The sequence below is a fragment of the Mastomys coucha genome, unplaced genomic scaffold, assembly GCF_008632895.1.
Source record: "Mastomys coucha isolate ucsf_1 unplaced genomic scaffold, UCSF_Mcou_1 pScaffold7, whole genome shotgun sequence".
NCBI classification, from domain to species: domain Eukaryota; kingdom Metazoa; phylum Chordata; class Mammalia; order Rodentia; family Muridae; genus Mastomys; species Mastomys coucha.
In genome coordinates, this window is record NW_022196913.1 from 23079615 (window position 1) to 23098806 (window position 19192).

Here is a 19192-nt window from a genome sequence, read left to right on the forward strand (position 1 = left end):
AATCTTTATCATCTGTGAGCCTTTTGAAAACTCTATTGAAATTAAGACTATACTGTTAAAATTTGTATCTTTTTTTTTAAAGTTAATTATAAAACAATGGACTTCAATGTGGCATTGTCACACACTGGTGGAAGTGTCACACACTGGTACCATTGTCACACGCTGGTGGCATTGTCATATGCTGGTAGCAGTGTTACACTGGTGACAGTGTCACACACTGCTGGCATTGTCACATACTGGTGGCATGCTTGCTTCTTAAGATGGTTGAGTTTTAAAGTATTGATGTGTTACACCAAGTATAAGGAAAGTTAAAAGAAATAGTTATTCTAATTATTGGATTTTCATGAATTAAGAAGAAAAGAATAAAGATTAACGCAATCACTTTTGTACTATTGATTCCTACATACACACACACACACACACACTCACCACACACTTTCAAAAATATTTTGTAGCTCCCTGCTAGGTAACAGAGTTTATTTGAATCTTAGTGTTCCAAAGTGTCCTGATACCTAAAATTTTTCAGGTTAAAAATTTTATGTTATGTTGTTTGCATGTTTGGGACACTGTTGTCTTACCACTCCTAAAAGGACTTTCCCTTCCTCCCCAGGCAATTAGCCCCTATTTACCTCGAGGGGACCCAGTTCTGAAACCACTCATCTATGAAATGATTTTGCACGAATTTCTGGAAAGTGATTATGAGGTAAGGAATTCTCCCACAAACAAGGCTTGTTCTCAGTGCATGTTACAAGTCTAGAAATTTGACTTTTTTGTCCTTTCATATTGGTGTCATAAGGATTTCATATGAAAGTGATTTAAATTATGTCACCCAAATTACCCTACTAATTCTTGTCCTGTGAGAAACCTGACTCTGGCTGAAGGAGTCAGCCTGCCTTGTCTGTTGGCTTGGAGACTTTCTCCTGCATGTGCTGTCTTGTACGCCTCATTAGGACCACTGAGAAAGAAATGATGTCATTGCCACTAAACTGGAGAAATAATTTAAGTGTTATTTTCCATTTTTCTCATCTAAGGTTTAATTTTAAATAAGTGATCAATCATAACAAATCAAGTAGCAGTTTTGTAAGAGCTCCCCATGAAAATTTTTGTCCTGTACAAACACTTAAAGATCAGGTTGTAAAAAATTACAAGCAAATGGAAGAACCCTAAGCTCAGTAGTGCACACTTGTAATCCTAGCTTCTCGGGAAGCTGAGACAGGAGAATGTGAGTTTGAATCAACTCGTCCTGTCCTCAGGAGTGGTGAACTACTTTTCTGGAGTCCCTACTTCTCCATTTTCTTTTCTTCCATTTGCCAGTCAGGAAGTTCTCTAAACCTTGGCATGTTAGACATTTATGGGAAGTTCATTGCATAGGTATGATGGAAAACCCAGAGAGGCCTACTCTGGTTACGTAGCATCCTTCCTTCATGGGCAAGGGGCTGGACCCTCTGAAGGTGCTCTTATAACCCACTCACCTTTTATGGCCTGCATTGGGGAGTGGGTAAAGAGCAAGAGAGGACAGATTGAAACCCAGCTGTGAGCATCATGGTACCACACTATGAAGAGTGTTCTTTTTCCGCTCTTCTTTTCTGCTTAGGGCTTTGCCACATTGATCAGAGAGTGGCCTGGAGATCTGTATAACAATTCTGTGATAGTTCAAGCAGTTCGAGACCACCTGAAGAAGGACAGTCAGAACAAGACTTTATTGAAAACACTGGCAGAATTGTGAGTATGTTTTAGTTCTTGGAATCTCAGAATGGGGATGAGGCCTTTTTACTTTTCTGTATCTACTTGTAGTTGGAATCCTTTTTCTAAGTCTCAGTGAATAACTAGATGATGAATGTGTGAAACTGCATTATAATGTGATCTGTTTGCCACAGGAATGGAGGAATGGAGTGGTATGGATTGGTCCTGGTGAGGAGACAGAGTACCAGGCTCCCTCAGGCTTTCCCAGTGAGCCACGTTCTAGATTCTATTATTCTTAAGTCTGCAAGTCTGCTGCTTTTTCTGAACCAGAATATTTATCTGTAAAATTATATAATTTGTTATAGGGATACTTTCAAACTTGAAAGTTAGGTCTCAGCAAGTGATATTTGATGAATATTTTTTCTTTTGGGGGCACCCCCATCTGGCTTTGTGCCATATGTCTGAAACACAAAAGATGAGCTAGACCCTCAAGGTGCCTCAGTGTAGAGCACCAGATGGTGTACACAGAGCAGTCCGAGAAGAAAGGCCTGCTGTATGCCTTCCTCAGGACCCACAGACCTCACACTGCCCTCCCTGGTCAATTCTGTCAGAGTTGGAGGAAAGGATGCATGATAAGAAAAGGACACATGGGACTTGGCACAGGGGGAGTCGTGGCTGTGGCATCCTATTGGAGAGCACTCTGTTTTCTATCAGAAGCATCTTCTGGTGCCACTGGGTTCTTTAATACTGTTCGTATGAACAGCAGGGTAACTTCTGGTCAACTGGCTTTCCTCACCTATATGCGGGACTTAGTGTGAAAACATTGTTTGAGTGGAAAAATATGTTTCAATTTTATACAATGCCCCTATAAATGAGCTTCAGAAATATAACTTATTTGTCAGGTGAACACTATCTACAGGAATTAAAACCTATTCCTCTATTGATTAAGAATAGCTTTTCTTTCATTCTGGACCTAGGTTCATGTCTGGGATATAGAGTTCTGTACAACGTGGAGGCCGAGGCTGCAAGAAGAGACATTTATCACTTGAATATTAGACATTTTTGCAAATTTGATGAGAGGAAAGGCAGGCTTCTGAAAAGAATACCAGGGGACCATGTATTTTAAATCTCAACAAACACTTACAATAGTAAACTTTTCTCTTTGAACAACTATTTCAGCTTTTACTACTATGAAACATAATATCTGTGCATTTTAATTATAACTGTTAATAAGTATTATTTTTTTATTACCAGGTACACCTATGACAAAAATTACGGCAATGCTCTGGAAATATATTTAACGTTAAGACATAAAGATGTTTTCCAGCTGATACACAAGCATAATCTTTTCAGCTCCATTAAGGATAAAATTGTTTTATTAATGGATTTTGATTCAGAGGTAACACTTTTCTTATTACTATGTATTAACTATTAACTATTCAAAGGTTTAGTTAGTGGCCACCTATCCAAGTGACTCACAAACTTGACCATATGCTGGCCATGCTTAGAACCCTCTGACACACCGTCCTTATTATTTTAGTAGCTGACATTCTGAAGGTCTTTCTTTGTACAGTATTGAGAAAGTCATTGTAGCTTAATATCAGGCACCTTTCATGTGGTGTTAGTGGGAGAGAGCTGGGGTCAAACCCAAGGCCTTGTATATAATAAGCATAGCTTATTCCACTGAGCTGTGTCCCAACATCAGTGTAGCGCTTTATCAAAGGTATTTGAACTTTAAAAACAAAAACAATCCATATAACTCATAAGAAAGAAAAATAACCTATACTTTAGTTTATTGCACTGTTTTAATCTTTGTCTCAACATGAAAATTTAAATGACTTTCTGTTTAGAGTCTAAACTTTAGACCTTGTCCTAGTGTGATTTTTGTGGTGATAAAGACTCAGGCCAAAAGCCACTTGGAAGGCAAAGGTTGACTTGACTTATTACATTCTGTCCCCATCCATTGAGGGAAGGCAAGGCAGGAATTCAAGGTCTGAATCTGGAGTCAAGAGCTGAAGCAGAAACCATGGAGGAATATTGCTTACTCCTCCTGGTTTGCTCAGTTAACTTTCTTATACACTCTGCACAGCTCACAAGAGGTTTCACAAACTCACTCTCCCTCCTTCTCCCTCTCTCTCCCTCTCTTTCCCTCTCTCTCTCTCTCTTTCTCTCTCCCTCTCTCTCTCCCTCTCTTTCTCCCTCTCTCCCTCTTCCTCTCTCTCTCTCCCCAACTCTGTCTCTCTCACCCTCTCTCTCTCCCACCCTCTCTCTGTCTCTCTCTCCCTCTCTCTCTCCCTCTCTCTCTTCCTCTCTCTCTCCCCCCTCTCCCCGACTCTCTGTCTCTCTCTGTCTCCCTCCCTTTCATTACCCCTTTCTCTTTCTCCTTCTTTCTACATCTCACCCCTCTTTCCCTTTCTCTCTCTTTCTCTTCCTCTGACTGCCTCTCTCTCCTTTTCCCTCCTTTGCCTTTCCCCAGTCATTGTAAAAATAAATCTAATTAAAAGTACTAATACAAGGCTTTTATTTGGAAATAAATTATAAAATATTCTCTACAAGCTCCAGAAGGATGATTACATTTCCACAAGGAACATACTACACTTAAAGATGTTCTGTGCAGCAGCATACACTTGAGGATGCTCTGTGCAGCAGTACTCCTCACAAGAGCTTCTTCTCAGAGATGCTTCTGATCAGTCGAGACTCTCAGCCTACAGAGAGAGAATCGAGCAGCCCCAGGCATTCAGAAGCATGGTGGGGGGGCGGGGGGAGCTCTGATTATAAGGAATAGAAGGAAGCATGTCATTGAAGAAGGAAAGGAGATGGCAGCTCGGGGAAAGGCACACTGTCCTGTATTTCCAAAAATTGAAGAAAATTATGGAAAGGCAGCAAAGGATCACAGTGTTAGTCGAGTATAAAAGAGAAGAGAAACACAGAAGTGTGGATGCTAGACCACAAGAACCTACAGACTTTCACCCAGAGCACTGAACAAAGCCGCAGGGAACAGGGCAGTTGTCCCTCCCCCTGCATCAAGTCTGCAAAGAACAGAATGAAGGAAGCCTCCAGAAGCAAAGAGAGCAAAACAAAATCAAAAGACCTATAAGCTATATGGAACAGACACTAGGAAGCTACCGCCTGGAGCAAAGAGCAAGCAATCCTAGGAGAAACTAGCCAGAGCACAGGGCGAGAAAGGGCGGCAGTAAGAGAAAGATGTCTTAACCACACCTGCAACTCCCACAGCCTGCCCACTACTGACCAGGACATTCGAGCCACAGCACAGCAGAACCATGGGAGCTCTTTACATAGGTGACCTGAACTGTGACTGAGGAGAACAGACCTTCTCAAGCTAAGCCCAAAGACTGACAAATTAACAGCCTGAGTTCTGGTAAGGCAGGCAAACCTGTCCAGCAAAACAGCAAATGAAGTTATGGGATTGGCCATATTAGGACTCCAGACATGAAATCCTTCGGGGGAAGGATGGCCATCCCAAACACACATAAAGTAGTAGGAGAGGAGGATGCAGACTTATTCATAGGCTTTGAAACTCCTCAGGAGAGAGCTTTGATGCCAGCTGACACCTGTGCAGAAATTCAACCCAAGTTGCCTCTTTGAACTCCACTGAGAACCTGTATACCAGCCATCTGGTATAACAAGTTTGATCTGCAGCTGTGTAGAAATAGCAGGGCTCCCATCACCAGGGTTTCTCCATAAGACAGGCTAGACCTCGATACTAACACTGTAACACTTCTCAGTTTACCTCTATGTCACTGGGCTTTTTTCCTTTACAAAATGTCACTCATGTAACTATCTTTTTTTCTCTTCACATTGCACAGATAGATGTTGTGATCATTCCTTCCATTTCTGAACCTATTCTGTGTTCTCATGATGGTTTCTCCAAGCTGGGCCCCATATATTTTCCATGTCACTCACACCTCATTTTCTCACTGTTTTACCTCCCATACATTTTCTTGTTACTTCTTATCCATTAGTTTCTATAGCTTTTCCATAGCTTTAATCATCTTTAAATTCTCCTTTTCATACAGTATCCCAATTGCCTCTTCCTATTTACTTTTCCCTCCTTTGTTTTTTATTTATCAAATATGAATTTTTGTTTCTTTTCATTTTGTTGTTGTCTTGTTTTGGTGCTGTTGTTTTTACAGGGTCTCACTATGTACTGCTGGCTGACCTAGAACTCACTGTTTCAGCCAGGCTAGACAACCATGTGTGTCTACCTTCTGAGTGCTGGAATTAAAGGCATGTGCCACCAGGCCTAGCCTTCTGTCTGTTCTTCGTTGCTTCAATTCTAATGCCTAGTCTTGTTCATCTTTTTTCCATATCAACCTTTTTTAATATCTTACTGCATATCATAATATCCATGCTTGTTTATTCCCCCCAAAGTTATCACCAAATTTGTGAATCATAGCAAAAGGAGAACTTCAAGCTATAGTTGTTATTTTTATAATCCTGGCAGGAAATTTCTCAAATCCAGAGAAAGAGATGACTATACAAATACAGGAGTCATTAAGATGTCAAACAGAAAACTCTAGAAGGAAGGTCCTTATATCATACCAAGTTGGAAGGGGCACTTGTTCTTTTCAGTATTACTGTGTTTGCACAGCAGACCTGCCTGCCTATTGTGGTTGCTTCTACAGTTGGAATTGAGCATGTGAAGCAGTATTAGAGACTGCCTCATGTCCAAAGCATGTGGATGGAGGCTGCAGCTTCTGAGCTTATCTCCAGCTTAAGAGTAAGTGGTGGCGTTACAAGCTAGTACCACATGAACATTCCAGATACTTTCACTGAAAGAATATGGTGATTAAAAAAAAAGTAAATCCAACCCGACATATATGCATCCCAGTACCAATACACAAGAAATACACTGAGAACAGAGTGAAGACCACAGTGAAGAATTCAAAACAAAGAAGATACACATTTCTGATTGAGCTGGGTGAGGACACAAATTAACAGTTGAAAGGAGTGGCAAAATAAACATGGGGTATTGGAGGAGAAATTCATTAAAGATCTAGAAATAATGAAAATCTCAAAATGAAATTTTAGAAATAAAATAACTCAGTGGGAAGACTCACCCACATGGATCAAGTAGATAACAGAATTAAGTCTGGAAAACAAGGTCGATGAAGTAAAGCATCCACAAAAAAACAAGGAAAAAGAATATATTTTGAGCAGAGCAGGTGAGCTCTGTGGGACACCATTAAATGACCAAAATCATAAACATGAGAAGAAGTAACGTCAGGCTGAATGCAGGCGTAATATATTAGTAAGGTCATGCATAACATTTCCCAAGGGTAAGGGGGAAGATGGCCATGTAGATACCAAAATTAATTAAAATGCCAAACCACTAAGACTAGAGACTTTTTTCTACATCATGTTATATGTTAAAAACACTATGTAGAATAAATAAATAATGTTTAGAAGCTGCACAGTAAAATGGATCATATGCAGTAGCAGACCATGAGTGTGATAACAGGAAACTCTACATGTAGCCCAAGCTAGAAAAGCTGTAAGAATTGACAAACCTATCGTAAAAATTGAAAGAGGAAGAACACTTTTTCATGATAGAGACAAACTAAAGGGACTCATGAGCATCAAGTCAGCACTGCCAAGGAATTTTGAAAAACAATGTATACACTGAGGAGAAAGGTGAGCACACCCTAAGGTCCCAGGAGAGAACAGAGTGTACTCCAGCAGTGGATACACAAGTCAGACTCCCCCAAGTAACAGACATTTCAAAACAACCATGTTACAGCCACTGATATGCACTTTCCAGTCGTGACTCAGTATTCATGGCTGCAACTCTCCAGTCACAAGATACAGACTGGTGAGATGGCTCAGCAGGTAAAGTTTATGGTTTACGGACTGCAGTTTGTTTACTGTTCTTGTGTGGCAGACAAGTGACTATGGCTGTATTTATATTTCAGAAAGCTGTTGACATGCTTTTGGACAATGAAGATAAAATTTCAGTGAGTCTTTTCTTATGTAATAGATCTGTTGTCTGTTGCTAATAACACATCACAGATTGCAGGATTGAGAGAAAAGAGGTTTACTTGGCTTACTGTCTGGTCCAAGGTCAAGAGGCTGCACTTGGTGATGGCCTTCTTGCTGGCAGAGTGACAGATCATCGTGGGGTGGTACATATCAGGACATAGGATAAGCTTATTTCCTGTGAGAGATCAGATGTGCACCTTGGAAGAAAGAAGGCACATGCAAGCTTTCTGTGGCCAGGCCTGCTCTTTTAGAACTGTATGTTCTCAAACAACCTAGCCCACTCTGAGGCCAGTTTGGTCCCTTTGTATAATAATCAGTCACCTCCCACTAGGCCCTTCCTCAGAAAGAGTCCAGCTTCCTTTTAGTGATCCCATTAGGAGTCAAGCATGGCCTCAAGCTTTGGTGGGAAGAAGGCACATTCAGGCCAGAGCGTGTGTTACCAGATGAGTGTTTACAGTGTTATGCCCACACTAAAGTGTCTCAGATTATTATCTCCTCATAACTGCTTTTTAATTTTTCTTTTTCCTCAGATTAAAAAAGTGGTAGAAGAATTAGAAGACAGACCAGAACTGCAGCATGTGGTGAGCGCTAGTCTCCTTTGCCTTTTAATCCACCAGCAGGCAACGCCTGTGTATTTGTGGGGTGTCCATGCAGGGAATGTCTTAGAGAGCACTGCTTAGATTGGAGTTTTGACCACAGGCAGTATGCAGGTATTACTAGAATGGGACACATGCTGTGGAGGGACTAATCATAGCACAGCTTCGAGTTTGACTTGGAATTGGGACTTTTGAAAAAAAAGATATGTTCTGTTTTGCTAGTTTCTACCATTCTTTGCCTGAGAGTAAGTGTCTTTCCTCTGTGGTTGCTATTACATATAATCAGGTCACAAGTCACAGCACAGTACAGTATAGATACCAAGCCCCGGTATTCTGTGTTCAGGAACAAGTTTATAGCTTCTTCTCTCACCCGCACTGTAGCTAAGCCTGCTCTTCTGTATAGGTGTGACTGTATTATGAGGCTGTTAGGCTAGATTTCCTCCGAGGCTCCTTTGATTCTGTGTATCATGTCATCCAGGGAGTAAAGCACGAGGATCGTCTTAGGTTTTCTATTGCTGTATTCAAAAATCATGACCAAAAATAAGTTGGTGAGGAAAGGGTTCATTCTTAGAACAATTCTCAGGTCCATCACTGAAGGGAGTCAAGGCAGGAACTTGGAAGCAGGACCTGAAGCAGAAGCCATGGAGGTGCTCTGCTTGCCCCTCATAATTTCCTCAGTCTACATTCTTTCAGAGTTTAAGACCACCTGCCTAGGGGTGGCAAGGGCCACAGTAGGTGAATCCCTTTCACATCAATCATTAATCAACAAAATGACCTACAGATTTCTCCACAGATCCTAATGGTGAATTCCCTATTCTTAGATATGTCTAAGTTTGTAACAAGTTAACAAAAAACAACCAGCACAAGGACATATTTTCTATATACTTTAAAAACATAAGAAATGCTTGAGTGGCCATGGGGATTACCCCTGTAGGGATAATCTTTGCTCTGAAAGTGTAATGTTCTATTTGAAAGTCAGCTTCTATGCAGAAGGCCCTGATGATTCATGGACGGGAGTGTAAGCTGCATATATTGTGGTTTTGTTTATTGCTCAGGATTTAATGCAGATACTATTACCATAGTTTTCAAGATTACCTGCTTACCCAAGAAAGGCTCTACTCTAGTAGCCATCCTAAAATTTTGCTTATAGAGCAACAATTTCTGACCTGCTTAAGCTATAAACAGAACTGTGGGAAGCATTATTCTGCAACAGTGTCACCAGTGAAAGGTGGCAGGTATCGCACTAAAATAGTCATCTCTGCCACCCGGAAGTGTAGTGTCTCTGTTACACACAACTGGAGAGCTCCTCCTCAGGGAGAGCGCCATGTCCTGGCCACATCCAGACCCCACTCAAGCACTGTTGGCAGCACTCGTCAGACTTCAGCCCAGCAAATGACCTCAGTGTGGCTGTCCCATGTCCCCTTCTTGCCCTAGAGAACACCCCAAGGGATGACTCCTGCAACACGTATGTAGGTCTCAGCATGATCTATAGCAGCAAACTCACACTTGGCGGCAAACCAAGGCTCTTTGTCTATTACAAACCTATTCATTCATGGCCCAAGTGTACTTTATGTGGTTAGTGTGATCATGTCTTCCTCCGTCTGGTGGGTTATAGGCTTGTTTGTAGTTAACATTAACACTGAGTATCCATTTTGTGGTATTATGTAATAAACTCAGTCTTTTTAGTAAAAAACAAAGAAAAATATTCCCTTTGGAGTCCAACTGTTTGAAACAACTGTACTCTTTTTATGACTTGTTTTTTTTTTTTTTCTGGTACCATCAATATATGTACAATTTAATTGCAAAAGGATCACATTAATTCTCTAAAAATGGATATATGGAGTATATAATGATTAATTTAGTTCCCTCTGTGGTTTTTTAGAACACAGTTATGTTGTGATCCTGTACCTTGTCATATAAAACAAAAAGATCTTTTCAAAGATGTTTTATGTGTAAGAATGTTTGTCCTGCCTGTATGTAAGTGCACTATGGGTTTGTTGGTGTGCATGGAGACCAGAAGAAGTCACATCCCCTATAACTGGAGTTATGGACATGTATGAGTTGTCATGTGGGTGGTCGGAACCAAACCCTGTCTTCTCCCAGTCTTCTGCATTGCTATGCTCTTAACACTGAGCCATCTGCCCAAACCCAAGAATAGAATTATCATCATCTAAGACTGCTACCCAGGCAGTTGATTTCTGGAGCAAGTAGATGATGATATTTATTAAGACTTAACCATCACTAATGCTTGTGTAGTGCTTAGCATATGCCAAGCGTGGTTGTGTGTAAGACACAAATGGCAATTGCTTTGACAGTCATGACAACCCAGTGACATTTTATGCATGTGAAGACCCAAAGTCATAGTTGGATAGGGATGTATCTCATTTTACATAGTTGTCAGTGGCTAGCCAGGAGCTTCAGAATCCGTTTTCCAGTTGGCATTCTCCACACGCCTCTTCACCTAGAGGTTATCCTTGCTTCTAAGATCATATCTCCTAACTGCCGTGGAAGGAGTAAAGTTAACCAAGTATTTTGTGTTCTTATTCTGTTATTGTGGTTTACCTTGTTCCATTTAGTATTTGCATAAGCTCTTCAAGAGAGACCATCATAAGGGACAGCGCTACCATGAAAAACAGATCAGTCTGTATGCCGAATATGATCGACCAAACCTACTTCCTTTTCTCCGAGACAGTACCCATTGCCCACTTGAAAAGGTAAGCAACTGACTCCCCATGTGGAACCATCAGAAATAGTTGTCATTTCATAAACCATTTATCAGTCTTCTCTCCCTGCCTGTGTTCAACCAGGAAGTTTACAGCAGTTCAGTACATCAGAAGCCCTGTGAGGACCCCAGCCATTCAGTCACAGATTTCTAGGATTTAAAATCACCACAGTTCCTCAACTCAAAAGTTAATCATAGGTTTTGGTTTTTCTTTTAATGAAATTATTCATTGCAAGGGAGCTACAGATTTTGTAACAATTTCTAACAAGTACCACTGTTTTAAAGGACAGTGTGTTCCTTTATGTGTCTGTCACATTCCTTAGTACATCTGTCACACTTTCTACCATATACTGTTTTCCGTTGCTTGATATTGTTTCATCTCCACAAAAGCATCTTTAGGTGGATGGAGGCATCTTGTACCTGACAATGTGAGACTGTGAGTGTGAACAGGGCAGCTGTAGGCTAGGACTGAGGGTGGTGTGAACAGGGCAGCTGTAGACTAGTACTGAGGGTATGAATGGGGCATGTGTAGATTAGAACTAGGGTTATGAATAGAGCAGCTGTAGGCTAGGACTGGGATTATGAATAGTGCAGCCGTAGGGTAGGACTGAGGATGGTGTGAACAGGGCAGCTGTAGGCTTGGACTGGGGTGTGAACAGGGCAGCTGTAGGCCAGGACTGTGGGTGTGAACAGGGCAGCTGTAGGCTAGGACTGAGGGTGGTATGAACAGGGCAGCTGTAGGCTAGGACTGGGGTTGTGAACAGGGCAGCTGTAGGCTAGGACTGGGGGTGTGAACAGAGCAGCTGTAGGCTAGGACTGGGGGTGTGAACAGGGCAGCTGTAGGCTAGGAATTGGGGTGTTAATGGTGTAGCTGTAGGTTATGCTAGGGGTTTTACACAGGGTAGTTGTAGACCAGGGCTAAGAAGCTGAGAGTAGACATGGAAACTAGGCCTCTGAACCTTAGACTCTCATTCTTCACTATGCTGAGGAATTATTTTTTTTAGGTTTAAAATGTTATTTAAAATAACAGCAAAGGCATTCCTTAGCATTGTAAGCATCAAGAAAAATGTAGCCTCAAACATGGCTTTGGTCTGTGATTTACAGATATGATCCTGTGATTTAATCATGCCTAAGGGATGTTGCAGTCCTTATAGTGTTGGCAGCTTTATAGCTGAATGTATGATCTCATATTAAACAGCATTCATGAGGTGACAGTATGTGTAATCTGGGTGAACACACCATTGACACAAAGTTGACACAATTTCACTAAAGGATTAAAAAAACATTAGCTAGGATATATCAGAGTCAAGGCTAGATAGGAGTCAGTTTAATTTCAGTTGACAGTATTCCTCTTAATCCCTGAAATTTCCTTTTACCTTTATGTTGAATCAAAAGGGAGAGTCGGAGGACTAAGTGTGCATCTTGTTTTACTCAATCTCTGTCAGATATCTTACTTTTTATTTTATTTTTCCTAAAGTTTCTGCTTTCTGTGTCTCTCTGTGTGTGCATGTGCATGTGCATGTGTGTGTGCGTGTGTGTGTTTGTATGTGTATGTGTTGGGGGGGGATATCTGTCTGTCTATCTGTCCCTCCCTCTAAAATTCTCTAGAAGGATCACAGTATTCAAACATTGGAAAATCTAAAATAAAGATAATGTTATTTGTGTCAATAATAGAAGATAGTCCTGGAAATACTGTATTTTTATGTTTCATTAAAATTCCTAGATATTCCTAGAGTCTCATCATTTTTAAGGAGAATAATTTAAGATACTGTTAGCATCCATTTATAAATATTTTTGGTAACTTAGGAAATTTAAATTTCACAGACTAAGTGTTTTAGACAGCTGTCCTCTGTGTAACATGACCTGTTGACTCTTGACAGCTATGGCTCCTGGCAGGAGACCTACATGAGATTGAGACATATAAGCACATATAAGCAGTGACAGTGTCAGGTGGTGTGCTCAGTAGGCTCTGATTATCTGTGAGGGTCATAAGCAGTTAACATACTGACCATTGAGAATCTAAAACATGGCAAATTAATGTAAATTGTAATATCTCCTTAAGACTAAGTGGCTTCTGTAATGAACTGTTCAAGGGAGGCTCATTTCTGGCTTAAATGGTACATGTGCTTGAAATATCCTGGTTTCATCTCAATTCTAGTCGATGGTGATGCTCCTGATTATTTGTCTATCTATCTACCTATCTGTTTATGTACATTGATTTTTGTGCTCAGTCCCCACCCCCACCCCATTCCTTACATGATTTAAATATAGTCTACAAGAAAAATTTAAGTCAAACATCAAAATATCAGCATTAGCTCTTGCTATTGTTTCCTAAAGTAGATCACAGAGCAGAAATGGATAATTAACTCAAGCTGTTCTTTTTATGTTTTCAAAACAACCTGGCTGACTAATGGTTTCTAAATAACTACTTTAAATATGCAACCCAGTTAACTTATTCTGAAACTTTTTTTGACTTCTCATTTGAAAAAGTATTCATTACAGACCCACTGTGCACTCAGCATTATGCTAAGCACAGGGCTTGGTATACACGTGGTTGCTGCAGAAGGAAGTCACATGAACTAATGTGGTGACTGGTTAGCTTTCATAGTGATAAAGAATTGTGAGGCCAATGCAGGATGAAGCTGGAGGAATGCCTACAATGTCTGGTCCAGTGTAGAGTCTGTGGCAGTGTTTGTCTCCAGACCTTCCTAGGGTAGGAAGTAGTGAGGAGGACGCTTCAGAAAGGGAACTCTGCAGAGGTGGTCAGCGAGGATAAAACCACACTAGGATGGCTGCACAAGACTGCAGAGGGGAGATCTGTGAGATAATGGTTTAAACAGTACCTGATTCAAATGCTACCTTTCCATAGAGCTTGTCACAGGAGAAAAGTATGGATTCAGTGTTGCTTCTCCATGCACATCGTCCTCCCTTCTGCATTGTGCCAGTCATAGAAAGATTTGTGCTCATTTCTCTGTCACCCTACTTGTGCCCAAGAGCCTCCAGTGGACTTGCTGTCTCTTCTCCTGCTTCTTTGCTTCTTGGCTTCTTTTTTGTCTCCTTGAGTGTCGTCGTCATGGCATGTTACTGCCATCCTCCCATTTGCTTCCTTGGTTCAACATAACCCTTCAGTATCCAGCAGGGAGAACATAGTAAATGTGTACCATTTAATTTAGAGCAATTGTGTTGTTCATCAGTACACAGTCCATCCTTACAGTCTGTGAGGAGACAGTTTGTACAAATAACTATAGATTCAGTTGGAAGCAACGCTATAAACTTTGGGCATCTAGTAGAAAGTAAGCTTAATAGGGGGAAGCTCCTCCCAGCATTGCTTCTGCTGCTTCTTATGGGATGCTGCATTGCTCTCTGTGCTCTCAGTTCCATGTGGTAGCTCGAGATTCATTCACCAGGAGGTGAATGAATGCAGAGGTCCACAGAGATGTGGTTTGTTTTGTCCTTTTTTTTTTTTTTTTTTTTTTTAAGGAAAAGAAAAACAATGCAAAAAATCTTCCAAGTTTGTAAGTGAGTGTAAGTGGCTCTCTTACTATTGTCTTCCTGATTGGTAGTCCATAGTAACATTTCTCCCTGCTTTCATTAAAGGCACTTGAGATCTGTCAACAAAGAAACTTTGTAGAAGAGACAGTTTACCTTCTGAGTAAGTAGCGTTTGTTCATTTCAGTCCTATAAACAATGGAATGGGTTGAGGATTTGTTGTCAAGTATGTAAGAATGGACACAGATTTGTGGACATTATTTATTTATTCTACATAGTGTTTTTAACATTCAGGCCTACTTTATATAAAAACATAATACAGGGAAAAGGAGAGTCCAGAGCACAGTAGAGCAGCAAGAGTTATTGGAGCCATGTGTCAGAAAGAACAGCTAGCAAATGTGTGATAAAAGAAGCAACAGCAAACAAAAATGTTTCACATCTCATAGCACAGGTAAAATTGTAGATGTAGGACTGACGTACTTTGGATTGTCTTCCCCTTTAGTTTATAATTGGCTCATATTTACTACACATTGATACAAAACAAATTTTGTTTTCAAAACTCACATCCTTAATAACTACAATATGAGGCTTTGGACAGAGCAAGAGAGAAGCTTTGTGATGCGCTACAGCTCTGTCTGTGTTCCCTCTTCCTCTGGCATGCATGTCTACCTCCAGACATGTGCACCAGGGAGCTAGACTCCCCTGGCTTCCGGAATGTGCAAGAGCAGTGCGGGTTTTACTAAAGATCTCATGAAGAAGCTGTACATAGACTAACTGTGAGCTGTCTCTCTGGCATCCTTTCCCTACCCACCTGCCGTGTTTCCCACACCACAGCGTTCTTTCACACACCACTCACTGTCACTGGCTCCTCTGGCCTTGGTTGAAAAATAACCCAGGTCTCCAATTCCTGTGTATAGATAGAGTGGCTAATTCAAGGATGTTCAGCATCAACCCTAAATCATATATAAAATATAAATAAAAATTTATTTTAAAAATGAAGTATGGACTTTAATAAAGCATCTTGCTTAAAATCGTAGTGAGAATAAATGATGTCATTCACATACCACCATCCTAGGAATATTTTCACATGAGTACTAATTAAATAGGAAATAATAGAAAATGCTATTGTCACATAAGAAAGTCAGCCTTAGTCTTATCTTTCAAACTTTGAAAACCAATGAAGAAATATGCTCTTTCTTTTTAAAATGAATAAAGTATCCTATACTCCCTCACCCACATAGGCCGAATGGGAAACAGCCGAAGTGCCCTCAAGATGATTATGGAGGAGCTGCATGATGTTGATAAAGCAATTGAGTTTGCCAAGGAACAAGATGATGGGGAGCTCTGGGAAGATCTGATTCTGTATTCCATCGACAAACCACGTAAGCAGAGAGGACATTTAATTGTAAATATTTTTGTCAGTGTAGATTATAGCCAGTTATATGAGGAAGAATTATCTCAGGATACATTGGGCTAAAATTATGACCAAGTGGGTTAGTTGAGGATTTAATCCCCAGGATCTACAGGGTGGATGGAAATTACACCCTTAAGCTGTCCTCTAACCTCCACTCTAATCTCTACACACACTCTAATCTCCACATATGAATCAATCTGTCTCTGTCTCTCTCTGTCTCTCCCTGTCTCTCTCTGTCTCTGTCTCTGTCTCTCTCTCTCTCTCTCTCTCACACACACACACACACACAAATTAATATGAGTGAATAAATGTAATGAAGTCTTAGTACTAAAATCCCCACTATAAATTCCTAAGTGGAAGCTCTGAGGTTTTGAGTTGCAGTCGTGTCCCTTTCCAGCCCCATTTCATCAACACAGTCCTGGGAGTTGGTATGTGCTGCTGTTCAGCTCAGCCATCAGAACTGGCTCTCTCCTTCCTAAGTCTCTTCTCACTACAGCTTTATTGTGATTTTGGTAATGGCTGCTTTTAAGTTAGGAGCTCTATTCTTATGTAATTAGCTTACATCTAAAATCAACCTTCAAGACTTTCTATCTTGAAACTACAAGATACTTGTAACTTGAGTTTTGTGACCATAGATAAATTAAAATTCTCACGTCCTCTGTCTGTAAAAGAAAAAGCCCAGTATATGCTAACCTTGCAAAATATTAGCGTGCATCAGAGCAGGTTGACCAGAGGATCTCTCTGCTCCCTGTGCTTTGACAGTAAAGACAGTTTGGAAGAGGCATGAACAAAGGTGATCTTCTGACTTTGCTCAAATGCTTTCACTTTTTCTCCTTTTTGTTTTAGAGGAAGTTAGTTCCTATGAGTGTAATTTAAATTTAAAGAGGATTGGTTCTTGAGAGTTTATAAATTCACACTTTTTAACCCATTTCGTAAAGGAATAAGTTTAGTTACTTTTGATCTAAAGTTGAATTGTGAACAAAGTGAATTCTAATATTGCTCACGTGTTATTTGGTCTTAACATGGTGTTTTGTAGCATTTATCACTGGCTTGTTGAACAACATTGGCACACATGTGGACCCTATTCTGCTGATCCACCGAATTAAGGAAGGAATGGAGATTCCCAATTTGAGAGATTCCTTGGTTAAAATTCTGCAAGATTATAACTTGCAGGTAAGTATTCTAACACAGATGAGCATCTGAGTGGCTGAGTTCATTTGTAAGCCATTTAGATGTCTGTTAGACTTTGCAAGTTGATATTTGGAAACCTGTTCGAATAGAGAGACTGAAAAACATCGCTGCTTCAGGAAGCTTTTTCACTGCATATAAGTAGAACACAGTACTGAAGAAGACATGAGAGTAAATTTACAAAGACTGTTTGAACTGGCCACAAAAATTTTCTTAGAGAAAATAAATATTGTATGTAGTTAAAGTATATCTTTAAACACTCAGAATAATTTTGCAGCCATTGAAGGAATCAGTTGTCTGAAACACACTTAAACACAGGATCTGATCAGCTTTTGTCTGATTGGCACAATAATGCTCCTTTATTAGCCCTTTGTGATAAGAAAAATAGAACCCATATTCTCATATAAATAATTAATATGCTGGTTACTAAGTATCCTAACCTTTTTTCTTTTAAAGAATTGAATAGTGACTATGTTTCAGAATCCTGGTTGCTTCCTTAGTACTTGAAACTATTTAAAATACATTTACATGCAGACTGTTCTTTCTGCAATCACTTGAAAGTGTTGTTGTTGTTGTTGTTGTTATAATAGATGAGCTTGATTTCCTAGAAATATACATTTTTCAGGTTATAAGAAGAACATTATGGTGTAGATAAGTCAGATCAGATTTCTAGTCACTGTGAAAGGTACAAGGTTGACTGCCTGCTGAACTCAAGGTTGTGCACCAAGAATCTACGAGAACAGGACAGATAACAGCTGGTACTCTGTGTACTGTTATCTAACATCCTTATAGCTGTAGTGAAGGTCTTCAAAAGTGCGGTGGGGATAAAGATGGTCAGAGTTGAACTACATGAGAAATTGAGAGGCTCAGGCCTTGTGGAATTAGCCAAATGGACTCTAAGAAATGGCTGGTGCAGACAAGAGGGACTGCAGTGGAAATGCCAGCATCCTTGTGGTCTTCAGGGAACTGTGGGATGACTGCAAGGCACAACTTGAACACAGAAGGTTTTTTCTGTAGACTGGGTGGACAGTCCAGAACCTTCACTTGGAAGCACAGTGTAGGATATAGGATTAGTTCAGAAGTATGTGTCAAGTTGAGGCAAAGAACTGAGGCCTAATCTTAGACTGTTAGTTATGTCACAGCCTTTGGAGGGTTTCAGATAATCCTAGGGAAATTATTCAAGGGAGAAAGAAAAAGGGAAAGAATAAGAATCTAAGAACTGACCAATAGGGAGGATCAGGGAACAGAGAAGTGCCTACTTTTTGCAGATCCCTAGGTATGCAAGACCAGTGATCCAGACAAGAAAATGTCATCTCAGGCTGGGAAATGCGCTTTGGGGGAAATGGTGCTGTATCCAACCTTGTAATGCCCTTAATCCCCTGTAAGATTGACAGTATCCTGCACTTTGGTAGGCCCTTCCTTACTAAGGTATAGCAGAATATGCTTGAGGCATCGAGTCTGAATGTATGGTAGAGTGTCTTAGACTACCGTAGCACGTGTATCTGATAGTGGGATGCTTAGACTGGTGCTTAGAGCAGAGCTTTGGGGTGAAACCATGCTTGTGTTGCCAGGTGCTTCGACACTGATGCCAGCAAAGGCAGCTGGCACATCCCTCACTGTGCTCTTGTCTTGAAGCTCATACACACTGCTGCAGTCTTCACTATTCATTCAGTTCTATGAACAAATTTGCATAGTACTGAGCCAGCTGAAATACAAAGCATTAGATACAAAACAAATGTTTAACATAAAAATGGTCCTCTAAAATAGCTGGTAAACCAGTATCTTCTTAATTATAAATGTATAGAGAGCTTTTCCTTAGTCCATGTAAATATCCAATTAGGTGGTGATTTAAAGAGACCCAGAATTTTTTAACCAATGGGTCCAGAGAGCCATCGTTACTCATCAGCCTCTGGGTAGAAAAGTACTACTCAGAGGAAGGGGAAGGGTGAGAGAGAGAAGAGCAGAGCCAGGAAAACCACATTAGTGAAACTCGCTGGAGCTCAGAGGCCTCTCTCTCCCTCTCCCTGTCCCTGTCCCTGTCCCTCTCCCTCTCCCTCTCCCTCTCCCTGTCCCTGTCCCTCTCCCTCTCCCTCTCCCTCT

At 40.6% G+C, this 19192-nt stretch overlaps 1 protein-coding gene across 1 annotated transcript in view; it reads left to right on the forward strand.

Annotated features, from left to right (window-relative positions):
• Positions 1 to 19192, forward strand: part of Vps41 (VPS41 subunit of HOPS complex) — a 162947-nt gene that overhangs the window by 132719 nt on the left and 11036 nt on the right. Inside the window, exons 17-25 of the mRNA XM_031359611.1 lie at positions 611 to 703; positions 1595 to 1722; positions 2938 to 3082; positions 7617 to 7658; positions 8214 to 8264; positions 10856 to 10993; positions 14599 to 14653; positions 15732 to 15872; positions 16941 to 17077. Of these exons, the coding sequence (XP_031215471.1) occupies positions 611 to 703; positions 1595 to 1722; positions 2938 to 3082; positions 7617 to 7658; positions 8214 to 8264; positions 10856 to 10993; positions 14599 to 14653; positions 15732 to 15872; positions 16941 to 17077 (930 nt within the window). The remainder of the gene's footprint in view (positions 1 to 610; positions 704 to 1594; positions 1723 to 2937; positions 3083 to 7616; positions 7659 to 8213; positions 8265 to 10855; positions 10994 to 14598; positions 14654 to 15731; positions 15873 to 16940; positions 17078 to 19192) is intronic.